The sequence below is a fragment of the Alosa sapidissima genome, chromosome 21, assembly GCF_018492685.1.
Source record: "Alosa sapidissima isolate fAloSap1 chromosome 21, fAloSap1.pri, whole genome shotgun sequence".
Taxonomy (NCBI): Eukaryota; Metazoa; Chordata; class Actinopteri; order Clupeiformes; family Clupeidae; genus Alosa; species Alosa sapidissima.
The window spans coordinates 7,874,456-7,890,269 of NC_055977.1; the positions used below are offsets into that span (position 1 = coordinate 7,874,456).

The window sequence follows — 15,814 nt, forward strand, 5'->3', positions numbered from 1 at the left end:
GGCGCGGATTGATGGGAGATTATCGACAGCATCTCTCGGATGTCGGCTGTTTTTGTTCCCCTCTTATTTACTTGCGTGGCGTGGCGACGCATCACTCCCTCTCCTCTTCCACAATCTGTTGTGCTCTCCGATCTCTCATCTCATCTCCATGTGCCGCTCTGTTTTTCTCGCACACAATATAGAGGGAGAGCAGATAGCTAACAAACCTTCAGAAAAAGTCCTGTTGCAAATTTGAGGAAAAGTCGGTAAAGGGGCTATTCCACACAATTTGAGGGTGCTGAATTCAAATATTTTGTTTACCAAGCTTAATTTTGAGTTTTACACTTGCTAATTAGCATAATTCACATACTTTTCTGTTTTTGCCATCAGATATCATAGGAATTGCAAAATATAAGGCATTAAAATACTTTATGTATCATATATGTTGTAGGACAGGACAGGAATTACCCCAATGACCCTCAAGTAACAATTGAAAATAAGCTAAAATTAAAATATAAATTGAAATAATAGCTAAAAGTCATTATGACGTTTAGGAACAAAATAGATTTCTTGATAATAAATTGATAGAATAGTAGGTGACTGCTCATTTTTCTGTAGAAAGTACTTTGTCACTAACTATTATGAACAGTTGTCAGTCTTTACAGAGGATTTACACTGTATTTTTTTTACTGTAAATGTGACTGTGCTTGCCTAGTTAAAACATCTCACTGGTGTTCTTTCTCATTCCAGCCATGCAAAAAAATGGAAGAGTGTGCATGTTTGAGGAGTGCTGAAGAGTGCTATGGAGATTGCATTATTTGTAAAAAAAAATTAGACAAGATATCCCTTATAGTGCAACAAAAATAAACATTCTCCAGTGCATCATTACTGATGCTGAAAGGGAAGTGGACCTAGGACAAATTTCAGCTATGAACTGATTAATGTCCCTGTACTGTAGCTATTGCAGATAGCGATGGTTATTTTTGAAGTGGAAATAAGTCTATCCTCACTCAAGTGCTGTCTAGCAATGTGGAATGTCCAGTAGTGATCACTGCAAAAACTGCTCATTCAATACTGGTAATCGATGCTCAAGATCTAGTTATGTCTTTAGGACACCCATCTGACTGCAGCACATTTAAGAAGTATGCAGGAAAGTTTGTAAGAAACTTTTGTATTGTTATTTGGTATTTGTTATGTGGTAGCAAATGATAAATAGACCTAATGTAGGAATGCACACATATATTGCAACAGATAATGGTGTAGGCCTATCTGATTGAAACATACTTATTAAATTACACTGGGAGCAAAGAAGACTATCTTCACTTTTTTCCCTTTGCAACTGTCAAAGAAATCCCAACACGGAAAGGCCTAGGGTAGCCTACATCAGATGGCCTAAAGATTAGGCTCTTCTGCATAGCATTAAGTGATTTGCATGCAGTAATTTGAACACTGACCTTGATCTAGCCTATTTTGGCTATTTAAAGGTAACTTATTGCCAAAACACTACAATATAAATGAGCTATAACAAACAATAAAGGACTTAATCACACACAAACTACTATTTTACTGACTACTGAAAAATAATAATTATGTAGGGAATTTAGAAGTTTAAAACCCAGAATTGACCAAAAGTGCACAAAATTGAACACAAATGACTCTATACACTTGGAAGAGGCCTGCACCCTTTCTTTACCAGATATTTTAGGATTTGAATATCGTTTCAGTATCGAGTATCAAGATACTTATGGCAGATATTGTATCGAAGTCATAATTTTGGTATCGTGACAACACAATGCAGTGCTAGGCTCTACCACCAACAAGTGATGCTGCTCAATGGCATATTAGAAGAGCACATGATAAAGCTCTAGTATGGAGGCAAGCACACATACCAAATCCAGTGTTACTAGAAGTAAAATGTTTTTTACTTGTCGGTTGTTGCTGACGGTAGATGCAGTTCTGCATTAGGCTTATTCCCGCTATCTAAGTTCATACTGTAGGATATATTCTGAGTTAAAGGTTATCTGTGCAACTTATTATTGTGATTATGAAATGCATTAAACACCACATGAGTGACTCACTATGTTAGCAATAAAAATATGGTTGTATTTTGATTAGAATTTCCGAGTTTATTACATGTTAACTGTAATCATGTTCCCATTAATTACGTTAATAAACTATAGTATGGCTTCTTTAATGCTCAAATATGTATTTAGAGAACACTTTTATTTGGTTTTAGTGATTAATTTTGAAATCAACCCAATTTAGGGGAAAATAAGCAAAATGTTTTATTTTATTTTCTATTTTATGTTAAAATGCTGATTATGCGGCTTAGAACTCAGAATTGAGCTTGGTAAACAAAATATTCAGAATCAGCACCCAAAAATTTAGTAAGAAGGGTGGTTTACCAACTTGTCCTCAAATTTGCCGTCAGAAGTTCTCTTCTGTGAAGCTGCTCTCCCTCTAATAGGCTATTCCTGAAATGCACTCTTTTCCTTGACCAGTCTCAACATGCCATTTAGGCCAGGCCTACACACATCACATTTCTCCTAACCACATTAGACTGGTTGATGGTAGGCCTAACTTAAGGATGCATACATGCTCCATCAGAAGTAGCCTAATAGCTTATTACGGCATGCGCTAGCCATCCCTTTATAGTGTAATCGTTTGTACAAACCTGGGCTCAAACCACACGAAGCTTCAGCTTCACCAGCTGGTATATAGGCCTATTCCATGTTGGCTGAAAGTTTTTTTCTGTTGCAAAAAATGCTGACGTAGGCTATATTTCACTCTTTTCATCAAGACAGATGCTTTAAACAAAATCTCTAGACTTTGGTCATGTAATTGTGTTGTCATATTGCATCAATTTTTCATGGTTAAAAGAACGTATGCCTTAATAGACATTGATGTTGAGTGGCGGCATTGTTAGTCTTGAAGTATTGCTTTTTTTGTTGTTTTGTTGTTTCAAGTAGTCTTGTGCCATTTATAGAGGCTGTGCCAGTTATAAGCAACATCAGTTAACCAACAGACTGAAAAGACTGACGTAAACTACTTTTTTGCAGACTTTAAAACGATTTAATTGCCTTTTGAATGTAATCTCCACTTTAAGTTTAAATAAAATATACATACACTATGCACATGCTTTTCAAAATGTATTTCCTGTATGAAATTCTTACTGTATAAGGGGGGGGGGGGGGAGAAGCGTTTAGGATAGGCAAAAGGCCGGCCAGAACAGCTGGTCAGATCAACAACAGAGCACTGACTCAAGCATCCTTGTCAGGATTCAGAAATGCTTGGAGCAATCAAGATCACTTCAGCTGTTTGTTATGACAGGAACTTTTCCGTTTGCTTGCCAAGATGACCCAAGGTGGTTCAATCTCCATGCAGCAATGCCATGGTAGCTCAAGCGTAGACTGGATTCCTGTAAACACCAGCAAACGCATAAATCTGAACTGAGAAGGGCCGTTTAAAGATTTTCTGCCTAACGCCCACACTAGACAGCCCACTCAGGACTCCACAGTGGCAGGCTTGCCTGCTTTCCATCACCCATGACCCAAAAACCCTACATCCACTGCACCATTTAACTAGGCGGCTCAAAATCACTTCAAACGGATTTGCTCTAAATACCAGCTCATACGAACACCTTTACGAACGGGATATAACAAAACGCAAGCTTACTGAAGTAACAGATGGATAGTTTCTGACTACTTTGCACCGTTTAAACTTGACTCGTGTCCTTACATCTGAAATAACTTGTGAGTTACTTACTGTATGTACATCAGTTGTGGGAAAGCGTAAACTCTAACCTGCTCATCAGCATGCATCAAGTGAAGACAGGTGAGACGGCAGACATTTAGCCAAATAGTTTTATTGAGACGGTGAGATTGGACGAATGTTGTTGCTGATGCAGATGCATGTCTGGGCCTAGCTGCAGCCGGGTCAGCCCAGACACAGCTCTACTGTAGTCCGAGTCTCCCTCTCCACTATACCACGTCATGGCTAGTGCTGCTTCCTCCTGAATGAGCAACCTGAGGGCAAACAAAGCATATTCATACATGTTAAAAAGGTACACTATGCAAGATTTTCACCTTTACGAAGCCTATTTGCTGGTAAACAAACTTGTAATAGGCGAAACGTTCACCTAGCATTGCTACACAGCATAGACGTAGCGAGTCCCTACCGAGAAAACCAGCCATGCAACTTCCAAGAACGGCGTCCCGCCAAGTCTCACGAGAATCATGAAACATTACCTTGTTAGTAGATATAGCTCTTTAGAGATGCCTGTTGTTAATCCTTCACCTCCACAACAAAAGCATTTTCATTGTGTACAAGAGGGTTAAGTCACGAGAAATTTGATATTTGCAATAGCAGCGTAAAATATAAATATATCGCTACTCGTCAAACATACTAAAACCTGCATAGTGTACCTTTAACATTTATACCGTTTTCCAATTATTTTCGTTCATGATTCCTAGAGACTGTACACACATCCAACATTACCTCACCATTTAGCAGTTATGTACAGATAGTGTCATATGGCCCATTTTCAGCTTTGGTACTCTTTTCACCCAGAATTGAGGTTTTCATATATATATATATATATATATATATATATATATATATATATATATATATATATATATAGTATTATTTTTTTTAATGCATAATATGGTGTATCAACTTGAAACAACAAACATGAAGCTCATATGTTTCATCAGTCCCAAACCCTTGTGTCATTCTTAACCATTTCTGATCAGAATAGGTTACATACTTATGGGTGCTGTTTGCTAATAAAAAGGCAGAAGCTATTTGAATAAGATGATCAGCTACTCTGGATCAATGCCAGGAGCCTTGATTTATCATCCCAATTAGTATTGATCCTTCACACTTCATTTGTTTTGAAATGAATTGGAAATGTTTACAGAAGCACTACTCTAAAAAAAATCTATGAAAAATCACTTAAAAGCCAATTTTGCCCAAACCACCATGCACTCTAATTATTGTACAGAGATAAATGCTTGCCACCCCCAGAGGAAGCCTAACTCAATTAAATCCCACTCTAGATGACATCACCGGAACAAGTAGATAAATTAGCTTGGTTAGTAGAAATGGTGACCCAAAAAGCCTCCTGCACACATACAACTAAAAGTATCCATGCTTACTTGCAAACAGCATAAGGCTTTTGAGAGAGAGATAGTATAACAATTATGGCCCTACAATGACTTCCTCTGAACTGATCATTTTTAATCTCATGCAAGCATACACCATACATGACATACAAGCACATCATAAACGAACAAATTATGAACTTCCCCACATTCGTTTCCAAATACAGTCGAATTTGAAACTGACCTTCTGTGAGCCGGGCTTTGCCACCAGTGGGCTGGCACAACACTGTCGAACAACCCACGCACAGTACCACGGTCTGGGCATGGCTGAAGACCGTTGTGATCTTGTAACATCCTGAAACAGGACGGGCAGATGTCAGTTGAAAACAGTCATGGGTACATTGTACATCAGCAGGTAAAACATGAGCACAGCACATAACTTTACATGAATTAAGAGGCGAATCAAGATCTGCCGTAACGTTACCTGGACACTTCACGTCCATAAAGTAAGAATTCGGACTCTGAACGAGACGCTTCTTCTTGTGTCTTCTCCTCTCCTCCTCGGGGGTCGGGTGCAACAAGTCTTTTGCGAGCTGTAAACAGAGCAAGAGCAAGAATTTGAATACAGTCAGTCCATTATCATGTGTAGCTGCTAACATTAGAGCCTGCCCATCGGCTAGCAACGTCGTAAGCCTGATGGGCCATGAGTCCGACAGACGACCTAGTTTAACGAAGGCGTTGTCAATTACACTTACACATCGGGCGATTGCCAATAATACATTTTACAATCACTGTAATTTTCCGGTTAGGCAACCCCTACCTATTGTAATCCTAAATGCGTCACGTATAACTACCACACCATGCAGTACCACAGTCCATGGCTGGATATGTGCGCCGCCATCTTGTAATCGTGTAGCAACGATGCATGCTATCAAGTCATTCAAACTCTTGGTTTACTGACACATTGTCAGACTTTTTCACCCCAGAGAACACGTCATTTTGATCGATGATGTGTCGTACACCAGTACGTGAAATCATCTGTAGAAGTAATGGCTATGTCGTGTAATTATTGCGTTCAAAACGCAGTCTGTACTCACTGGCATGTTGGCGAAGAAATAGCCGCCGCCGGAAAGGAAGTTAAGCGGAAACGGTAGAAGAATATGAACGGGGCGCGTGTACACAAAGAGGAAGAGAGCTCCATTCATTTTAATGCATGCGTCAAATTAAAAGTTCCATATGGCTGTATTTCGAGTCTGAAACATGCAAAAGAATTTAGAATAGGTACTATTTGCAAATGATGTCAATAGTCAACTAATTCATTTATAATATAAACATAAAGTCAGTAGTAAAGGCACTTTGAATATTTCCAGAAAGTCACTCTTTCAACAATTCTTTATCAAATGTAGACCCAATCATGGTGCTGGTTTCTGAATCCTTTGGTTTATTTAAAAAAACAACATTAAGACTATCGGTTTCAGATTTTCAGAATCAGCGAATGAACAGCCACTGTTGTGGTCGGGTTTTTAAAAAGATAACATATTTGTGTGTGTTCATATGTTTGTTACCATCAGAGGTGTAGTGGTAAAATAAGAGGTGGGTAAACTATGAATTCTGTAGCCATGTGGTATCAGATTTTTAACAAATTGTCAACATGTTTGATGGTGATGGAGGTTATTGTCCAATGTTTATAAAAAATACCAATGGTATTAAATGATTCCTAGAGTGTTGATGAGTGTACATATTGTGAATGTGGATAATAGGCCTACAATGATTTTTTTAATGTTAAAAGTTGCAATTAGTGAATAAAGTCTTTTGTGAGGTGGATAAACTCTATTTCTGAAATTTCAGAGGTGTATAAACTGTGTATAGGCTACTTGCGTTTAGCCTCCACTACATCCCTGGTTGCCATATTATTTCAACCATAGCTTTGTTCACACAGTTGTTGCCACTTTGCTCAAACAGTTGTTTAAGACTACAATTGAGAGAGCATGGTCCACTGATGATGGAAAACTGAGAGCATGGTCTAATCGTGGAACTGGAAATCACTGTGCTGCAACATTGAGAGGTAATTTCACTCAAGGCCGTAGCCATGGAGTAAACATTTATAGGGGCCAGATGCGAATGGCGGGTGAAGTCAGTTCCTGCCATTCTATTATAGTACAAATTCAAGAACACATGGGGTGATATGTTTATGTTTTCTTTAGAACAATAATACTGTTTTCTCATTTTTGTGTGCCATTCTATCTTATGCCATTGAGGGTTGAACAACTTACAACCATAACTATAATCATATGAACATAAATCTGTGCATTGGTATAGAAAAAAAGTCCAGATTTCAAAGTCAAAGAAGCAATTATTCGAAAACTTGGTTGTGCAACATCTGCTTTCTAGGTATGCCTTTGTGTGGTTATATTACCATGGTTCCATGTGATCATGTGATGCATTCAGAGCAGGGGGGGGGGGGGGGGGGGGGTGCCAATTGAACAGGGATAGAAGGTGGCATGGAGTGAGTTATAATTTCAACGCTGTTTCAGTAATTAAGGGTGCAAACTGATGAAGAATCAACGTTTCTATCTGGATCCTGCTTGACTCCTGCCTGAGCAGTTGACTCCTGCATGATCCTGCAAAACACCTCAGGACCATGCATGGTCATATCGTTATTTATAGTAGCATAAATAACAAATCTTCCACCTAAGAGGCCTTAAAGGGATATTCCACCATTTTTTCAAGTCAAGTCAAGTCGGCTTTTATTGTCAATTTCTTTACATGCACTGGTCATACAAAGAATTGAAATTTCGTTTCTTACTTTCCCATGCAGACATAGACATGCTTTAAATACAGACATAGACATACTATGGACATAGCCATAGACAATAAACATTAAATTAAAGTGCAAGACTGAAATATAGAACATGTATGTATCAAAATAGAAATATAGGACATATATATATATATAAAAAAAATAGAGGTAGTTGTGTTGTATATTTCTATAGTCTTAACAGTTACATGAAGTTTAAACTTGTGCTTGTGTGACCTGTATATTTACATTGATATGCAGTATGTAGTAATTCAAGTATATCAGGCTTGATGTGAAGCAGCAACACGTTTGGCTGCGCAGTCACAGTGCAGTTCCACATGGCGGTGTTGGGGGGGGTTTGGTAGACAGGATCCTAGTTTCCTAGGTTCCTGGTTGGCTGGTGGGTGGGGGGGGCTGTCAGTGATGGGAGAGTGGGTAGAGTGTTCAGCATCCTGATTGCTTGGTGGATGAAGCTACTTGCCAGTCTGGTGGTGCGGGAGCGGAGGCTCCTGTACCGCTTTCCAGAGGGCAGGAGGCTGAACAGTTCGTGTGCAGGGTGGGTTGTATCCTTGACAATCATTAGTGCTTTGCGGGTGAGGCGGGTGGTGTAAATGTCCTGCAGGGAGGGGAGTGGTGCTCCAATGATCCTCTTAGCTGTGTTAACAGTGCGCTGGAGGGTCTTCCTGTTCTGATCTGTGCAGCTTCCGCCCCACACTGTGATGCTGCTGGAGACGATGCTCTCGATGGTCCCTCTGTAGAATGTAGTCATGACAGGAGGCGTGGCACTTGCCTTCTTCAATTTGCGCAAGAAGTAGAGGCGCTGCTGGGCTTTCTTCGCCAGTGATGCTGTGTTGGTGGTCCAGGAGAGGTCGTCGCTGATGTGCACCCCCAGAAATTTTGTGCTGCTCACTCTCTCCACAGCATCTCCGTCGATGGACAGTGGTGGCAGTTGTTTGTGGCCTCTCTGAAAGTTGACAACAATCTCCTTGGTCTTGCTGACATTTAGCAGGAGGTTGTTGTCTTTGCACCATTTAGCCAGCAGGTCTACTTCTTCTCTGTAGTGAGCCTCATCGCCCTTAGTGATGAGGCCCACCAGTGTTGTGTCGTCCGCAAACTTCACCAGATGGTTGGAGCTGTGAGTGGTTGTACAGTCATGTGTTAGCAGTGTGAAGAGCAGGGGGCTGAGCACACACCCTTGAGGGGCCCCCGTGCTCAGGGTCAGAGTGCTTGAGGTGTTGTCCCCGACACGTACTGCTTGTGGTCTCTGCAACAGGAAATCCAGCAGCCAGTTGCAGAGGGAGGTACTGAATCCTAGCTTGTCCAGTTTGCTGATGAGTTGTTGTGGTATTATGGTATTGAATGCTGAACTGAAGTCTATGAACAGCATTCTCACATATGAGTCTTTATTGTCTAAGTGGGTGAGGGCTGGATGGAGGGCAGAGCAGATTGCATCCTCCGTGGATCGTTTGGCTCGGTATGCAAACTGGAAGGGGTCCAGGGTGGGGGGTAGGGTGGCTTTGATGTGTGACATGACTAGCCGTTCGAAGCACTTCATGATTATGGGCGTGAGTGCTACAGGACGGTAGTCATTGAAGCATGATGGTGATGATTTCTTTGGCACGGGTATGATGGTGGCAGTTTTGAAAAGTGATGGGATGACTGCTTGCTCCAGAGAGGTGTTGAAAATGTCTGTAAAAACATCCTTCAGCTCTTCTGCACAGTCCTTCAACACTCGTCCTGGTATGTTGTCTGGGCCTGCTGCTTTGCGTGGGTTAATGGTGGCTAGTGTCCTCTTCACGCTGGCAGAGGACAGGTACAGGGGTTGGTCGTGGGGGGGAGGTGGGGTTTTCTGTGGGTGAGTGTCATTTTGTGCTTCAAAACGGGCGAAAAAACTGTTCAGGTCATTTAGCAGAGAGGTGTTGTTCTCACAGCTCCGTGGCGCAGGCTTGTAGTCAGTGATGGCCTGTATGAGTGTATTTGGGGAATTACACTCATTTTCCACCTCCCCTTGAGTTAAACAATTGATTTTTACCTTTCTCCAGTTCATCCAGCCGTTTTCTGAGTCTGACGATACCACTTTTAGCTCCAGCCTAGCATAGATCATTGAATCGGATTAGACCATTAGCATCTCGCCTGCTAGCATCACGCTTAAAAGTGACTAAGATTTCCAGTAATTTTCCTATTTAAAAATAGTTTCTTCTCAAGTTAGAAAGTGTAATAAGACTAACGGAAAAGAAAACGTGGCGATTTTCCAGGCTGATTTTCCATGGAACTATACTCTCATTCAGGCGTAATAATCCAGTCACTAACTAATTCGTCTGCTGCAGCTCAACCCTGTTGCTGGAAGTTAGCCTACAGGGACTATTTTCAGGTGCTGCGTGATATCAATTGTGCTTCTGCACCGATGGTATGTTCACAACGTTTCCTTGATTGTTCCACTGAAATGAGACCGGCAGGCCGCAGGCGACCAGAGGAACCATTGTTTCAGAAAATGTAGTTCATACCTTAGGTAGCCTAGTGTCCAAATAACGCTGTTACAGGGGAGCTACACTGGGCACATGACTGAAGCGTTCCGTCCGTGACGCGTATAACAATTTTAGAAGACTGCACTGGTCTATTTTTTTCAAACATACGCGCATAGCATAGGCTATGAAACGCTCAAATGACATTTATTTTTCTTTATTGCATTTTGCCATTAAGTCTGCATTGTCTTTGTAGCCTAATGGTCCGTGCCCTTTTGCGTTCATTCATTATTCTATTTTGGAAGTGAAATGGAAATGGAAAAACAAGTGGTTTGTGACTTTTTGAAGTTCTGTAGTCACTTAGTGAAAATTATGTTGTGTTTTGGTCTGTGTACTTTTGCGTTCATTCATTATTCTATTTGGGTAGGAAAATGGAAAAACAAGTGGTATATGACTTTTTGAAGTTCGGTAGTCATGTGATACATTGCAGCCATTTCACAGCACCTCAAAGACATTGGCGCAGGCCAAAATCTACAGAGTGTAGATTTTGCAATGTTCACAATGATGAACTCAAGCGAGGAGTAGGCTAAGCTTTCTCATGATGCGCAGTTGGAACTTGACGTTTCGTCAGCAACCAGAACTGCCAACCCCTAGCACATTCAAACTTCTGTAGAGTGCTCCAACACGATGAAAATGTATGACCGGCAGACAACCAAAGGAACCATTGTTTTTGTTTCAGAAAATCTAGTTCAGACCTTAGGTAGTCTGTCCAAATAACGCGGTTACAAGGGGGCTACACCGGGCATATAACTGAAGCGTTCCGTTCGCGACGCGTAAGAACAATTTTGGAAGACTGCACTGGTCTAATTTTTCATACACACATATAGGCTATGCGTCGCAAACGGAACGCTCAAATGACATTAATTTTTTCGGTTACACTTGACTTGACAGTATCGACATAAGAGTGACATGACACTGTCATGAATGTGTCATAAACAAGTCATAAACGTTTATGACATAAGGCTTCTGTTATTAAGTGACATTCGTTTTTTGTCATAACAAGTTAGGGTTAGGGTTACAGTTATGGTTAGGATTAGTGTTAGAGGTTAGGGTTAGGGTTCATGTGTCATGACAGTGTCATATGTTCATGACGGTGCCATGTCACTCTTATGTCGATACTGTCAAGTAAAGTGTTACCATTCTTTCTTTATTGTATTGTGCATTTCACATTATCCATAAGTCAACATTGTCTTTGTAGCCTAATGGTTCCCATCGACGGTGTTGCGACATGGTTAAACAGATATGGACGTGTGTTTTCTTTACAACTCAGTCTAAAACTGCATTTAAAACCTTGTTTACAAGCAAAATGTGTGTGCTGCACTTCTGAAACGATTTGGCACCAATTTAAGCTTAATTTCACTGCTGGTTACACCCCTGGAAGTCATAAAATGGGAAGTTTGGAAACGAGTACCAATGGGATTCAGACAGAGCAAATTCAAATTTGATAACAGGGTCGTCTGGGTTCACCCATGCTAATATCACATTCAAGAAATATAATGGACTTAATCGCCACATCGACTAAACAGATCTCATAAGGCACAAAAATATGAAAGGTCAAATGTCAAATTCCAAACAAAAATGCACCCTTCATCAACATCAGTTTGGTATAAGTCTGGTTTTGTTCATTGGGAAAAGAGCAAGTGCCTTTTTGAAGTTGGTGTTAATTGTAAAATGATTTTCCTATTTTCATTTAGGTAGGGAGAGTTCTAAGGTCGCATTCACACTAGACCGTTGGGTCCGGACCCAAGTTCGTTTGGACTGATTTTTGCTAATGTGAACACAGTCTATACTCGGAATGCGGACCCAGGTCCAGACCAGGAAAACGGTGGTCTGGGGTAAAGTTCATTAGAACTCTGGTGCAGTTTGAATGTTATCTGTTCCAAAACCAGGAAATAAACTGCCGTTTTTGCGACGTTGCCAAGCGATGTTGTTAAAAACTAGCATCACTTCCACTATTTTCATTATGTGACATGAATGTGTCCCCTGCTAATCGATGACACCATACTTTATGATAAGTTAATTTTTTAAATTCTTTTTATCATGCAATTGTGAAAGGTTAGTAAGGTATACAAAATGCCATTATTCTCTGAAAAGACATTATGACACTTTGTAAAAAGAAGAAAAGATCACACATTTCCTTCAAGGCCCAACAGTTTGAATGCACAACTAGAAGTTAATGCTATACCAAATGACAGCATTGTGCCAGAAGATTTCTCCATGCTGCTATATCTTGAAAGCACAGACGTATCCACGTGAACTCCAGCACTGGACATCATCCCACTTGCCAGGAGCTTAAACACAAAAAGAAAGTTGATATGTTATTATTGCTGTGGACAGAGGAACGTTGTATAGATTTTTTTTGCTAGTAATCAAGGATCTTTGAGTCTATGTATAGACCCTTTCAAGAGAGTTCCATTATCAGCATCATAGTTGGCCCCACAAGGCTTCCGTTTTAACATTCCATATGTTATCTTTATGCAGAGAAAGTCGATTGGGAACCAAATAGAGCGTTCAAGCATTGTTTTTGTTTTTATTGTTGAAAGGGTCTACAGACTCTATATGGACTGTTAAAACGGAAGCCTTGTGGGGCCAACTATGATGTTGATAATGGAACTCTCTTGAAAGGGTCTATTCATGTCAGGGCAGAACACCTTTGTGACATCAGCTGATAATTATGAATACAGTGTGGATACAATGGAATGTTAAGCCACTCACTATCATAGTTGATCTGCACACAGTCACCATTACCGTTAGGTTCCCCTTGAACCCAGTTTGTGTAATCCCAGTTTGACCCATCAGTCCATACAAATTTACCACTCTGAGAGAGAGAGAGAGAGAGAGAGAGAGAGAGAGAGAGAGAGAGAGAGAGAGAGAAAGATAATCAAATAATGTCAAATTCTTGATAGAGAGAGGGTAGAATCTAGCCTGGGTGTTCCCATGCTGCCTTGCGCGCGATTTGATTCACGCTGCTAAGGCAGCCTGGAGACCATCTAGCAAATTTTCGCCTGAGATAGGGAACCAATCACAGAACAGGTGGGAAAGCAAGAAGATGATGAGCTATGCACAGACGCATTTGATAGACATCCGTGGCACCCAATAAACGGATCTGGGCATTTTTTTCAAATACGAGAAAATGAACGTTTGGTTCCCAGACCACGTCTCATTGAGAAGTGGTGGCGCTAGCCAGGCTAGGTAGAATCATTATTTGTAAATCATCAAATAGCATACAAGTAAATCTACCCAGAGAGAGCATTAAAAAAAATGTTTCTGGATAAAAAAATCTTTTGGATGAGATCGTACATGGGGAATCTTGAATCCTCCAATCCAGACCCGTGTATAAGAAGACCCAGTAAGAATTCGCACGTCTTCACTGGTTTGCTCATCATGAATAGATATAAGATGTCCACCTGCAGCTTCTCCTCCGCACCTTGTCTGAGAGAGAGGAATTAGTAAGTGTACAGTGGCCAGACTGACAGAGTCTCTGATGAGTGCCCGATAAATACCAACTAGATTTTTTAATCTTAAAGATTAATAACACTTGGCTGGATAAGCAGTTTTTCCAGAATAGTCACAAATACCATGTCCATACACTATACCACGTTCTGAAGCCACTTGGAGCCTGTTTGCAGGTGTTGCTATTACCATTTACCACAGCCGCTTTCGATTACGAAACTATAGCCGATTGACCCTACCTCCCTGGTGTGTAAGGGAAACATTAGTGTATTGTCATGTGCCAGACTATCTAACTGAACAACAGCAAAAGCCCCACTTACCTCAGCGTCAGCAAAGTTGAATTCATATGCAAAGTATCTGGCACAAACATCCCCCAGCTTGAACCAATGTGGGTAGGCTTGGTTTGGACACGGAGTCAAACCTAGTCAAGTGAGGAGCATTGAAACGCCATTAAAGAATATAAACTGAAAGGAAAAGAATAGCACAAGCCCAACACAAAAATGTGTTACGCTGTAATAGGTAAAATTAATGGCTTTACAATGTCAGAGAATATCCGAGTTTTACAGTAAATTTACGACTTTCATTTTTTTTTAAATTTCTTTCAATGGCCCTAATACGATTTCGTAAAAATGCCCTGCACTGCTTGGAATACTCACCTGCGATGGTACCCACATGTAGGACCATAATCACCAGTATCAGTCTGATCATCATTTTTCGTCTGAGGTTCTTTTGACTGCTTTTAAGAAAGGAACATAACATTATATGTACTGTATATAGATGACCTACACAAGCATAATCAAATCTATAACAAATCTTAGGTAGAGAAATTGTTCATACCACAGAGTCGCTGGGTCTTGATAGCTGTAGGCAGGACTTCAGCTTTAGTCAGGATTTGTCAAATTGACTTTTATATATATCAGACATATCAGACAGGATGGAGAAATTGATATGACGGACTACATGATTCACATCCTGTTGGTTAGCCAATAAGATACATCTATCTTAGTGTGTTTTTAATTCCTTATTCTATGATAAAGTGTCTCGTCACTTGCAATAATTTCTGTGGCACTAAGACAACGCACAGCAATGACTCTACAACAATGACTATGTTTTTCCATGCACACCATATTCCGATTAAAGTCTGGTTATGGCAATATTCAGAAGATGTTTCCATGTGTAGCAGAAACTGAATATTCCCATTTACATGTTAATCGGCATATGCTGAATAAAGCAGCGACATGCAGTAGAAGTACAGGTCAGTCTCAAAAAATGTGAATATTATGTGGATAAAAAAACCCCAGATATCTGAAAGCAGCTTATGACTGCTGGTGTGTGAGACCAACAATAATCAGTGACCTCTCCTCTCCCGACACTTGGGGCAGCCGTGGCCTACTGGTTAGCGCTTCGGACTTGTAACCGGAGGGTTGCCGGTTCGAACCCCGACCAGTAGGCACAGCTGAAGTGCCCTTAAGTAAGACACCTAACCCCTCACTGCTCCCCGGGCGCCGCTGTTGGTGCAGGCAGCTCACTGCGCCGGGATTAGTGTTTGCTTCACCTCACTGAGTGTTCACTGGGTGCTGAGTGTGTTTCACTAATTCACCGATTGGGATAAATGAAGAGACCAAATTTCCCTCACAGGATCAAAAGAGTATATACACTGCAATTTTACTCCATTTTTCTTTGCAAAACTGCTCAAACTATGTTGGAAGGGGGTTGAGTGTGAACAGCTCTTTTAAAGTCTAGCCCTAGCCACATATTTTCTATAGGACCAAGGTCTTGGCTTTTACTCGGCCACTCTAGAACATTCACCATGTTGTCTTTAAACCATTTCTGTGTAGTTTTTGCTATATGCTTTAGCTCATTGTCTTGCTGGAAAGTAAATCTTACACCTACAGTATGTTGTAGTTTCTCCCATTTCAGCTGATGAAGCTTTCAACTCCTTAAAAGGTGCCTTGGTG

The 15,814-nt window shown here is 40.7% G+C and overlaps 1 protein-coding gene and 1 long non-coding RNA gene across 4 annotated transcripts; both read right to left on the bottom strand.

Annotated features, from left to right (window-relative positions):
- Positions 1-3,824: 3,824 nt before the first annotated feature.
- On the bottom strand, positions 3,825-6,255 carry rps27.1 (ribosomal protein S27). 2 transcript variants are annotated; one of them, XM_042077421.1, is made up of 4 exons: positions 6,182-6,255; positions 5,569-5,677; positions 5,329-5,439; positions 3,825-4,004 (listed from the first exon to the last, which is right to left on the bottom strand). In XM_042077421.1, the coding sequence occupies exons 1-4, from the start codon at positions 6,185-6,187 to the stop codon at positions 3,976-3,978; spliced, it is 255 nt and encodes an 84-aa protein (XP_041933355.1). In that variant the 5' UTR covers positions 6,188-6,255; the 3' UTR covers positions 3,825-3,975. The 2 variants fall into 2 exon arrangements, with proteins under 2 accessions (XP_041933355.1, XP_041933354.1); XM_042077420.1 differs by lacking the exon at positions 3,825-4,004 and adding an exon at positions 5,061-5,155.
- A 5,721-nt stretch (positions 6,256-11,976) lies between these two features.
- On the bottom strand, positions 11,977-14,771 carry LOC121695770. Of its 2 annotated transcripts, none has more exons than XR_006026157.1 (6): positions 14,694-14,771; positions 14,513-14,589; positions 14,177-14,277; positions 13,704-13,835; positions 13,119-13,221; positions 11,977-12,694 (listed from the first exon to the last, which is right to left on the bottom strand). It is a non-coding gene; the product is annotated as an uncharacterized LOC121695770 (long non-coding RNA). The 2 variants fall into 2 exon arrangements; XR_006026156.1 differs by having other exon boundaries at positions 14,513-14,592; positions 14,694-14,745.
- Positions 14,772-15,814: the final 1,043 nt, after the last annotated feature.

Coding starts and splice junctions, on each gene's coding strand:
- rps27.1 (XM_042077420.1), bottom strand. Junction 5,440..5,568: donor TATGGACGTGAAGTGTCCAG/GTAACGTTACGG, acceptor GTCCTGTTTCAG/GATGTTACAAGATCACAACG. Junction 5,156..5,328: donor CAAAGCCCGGCTCACAGAAG/GTCAGTTTCAAA, acceptor CTCTCTCAAAAG/CCTTATGCTGTTTGCAAGTA.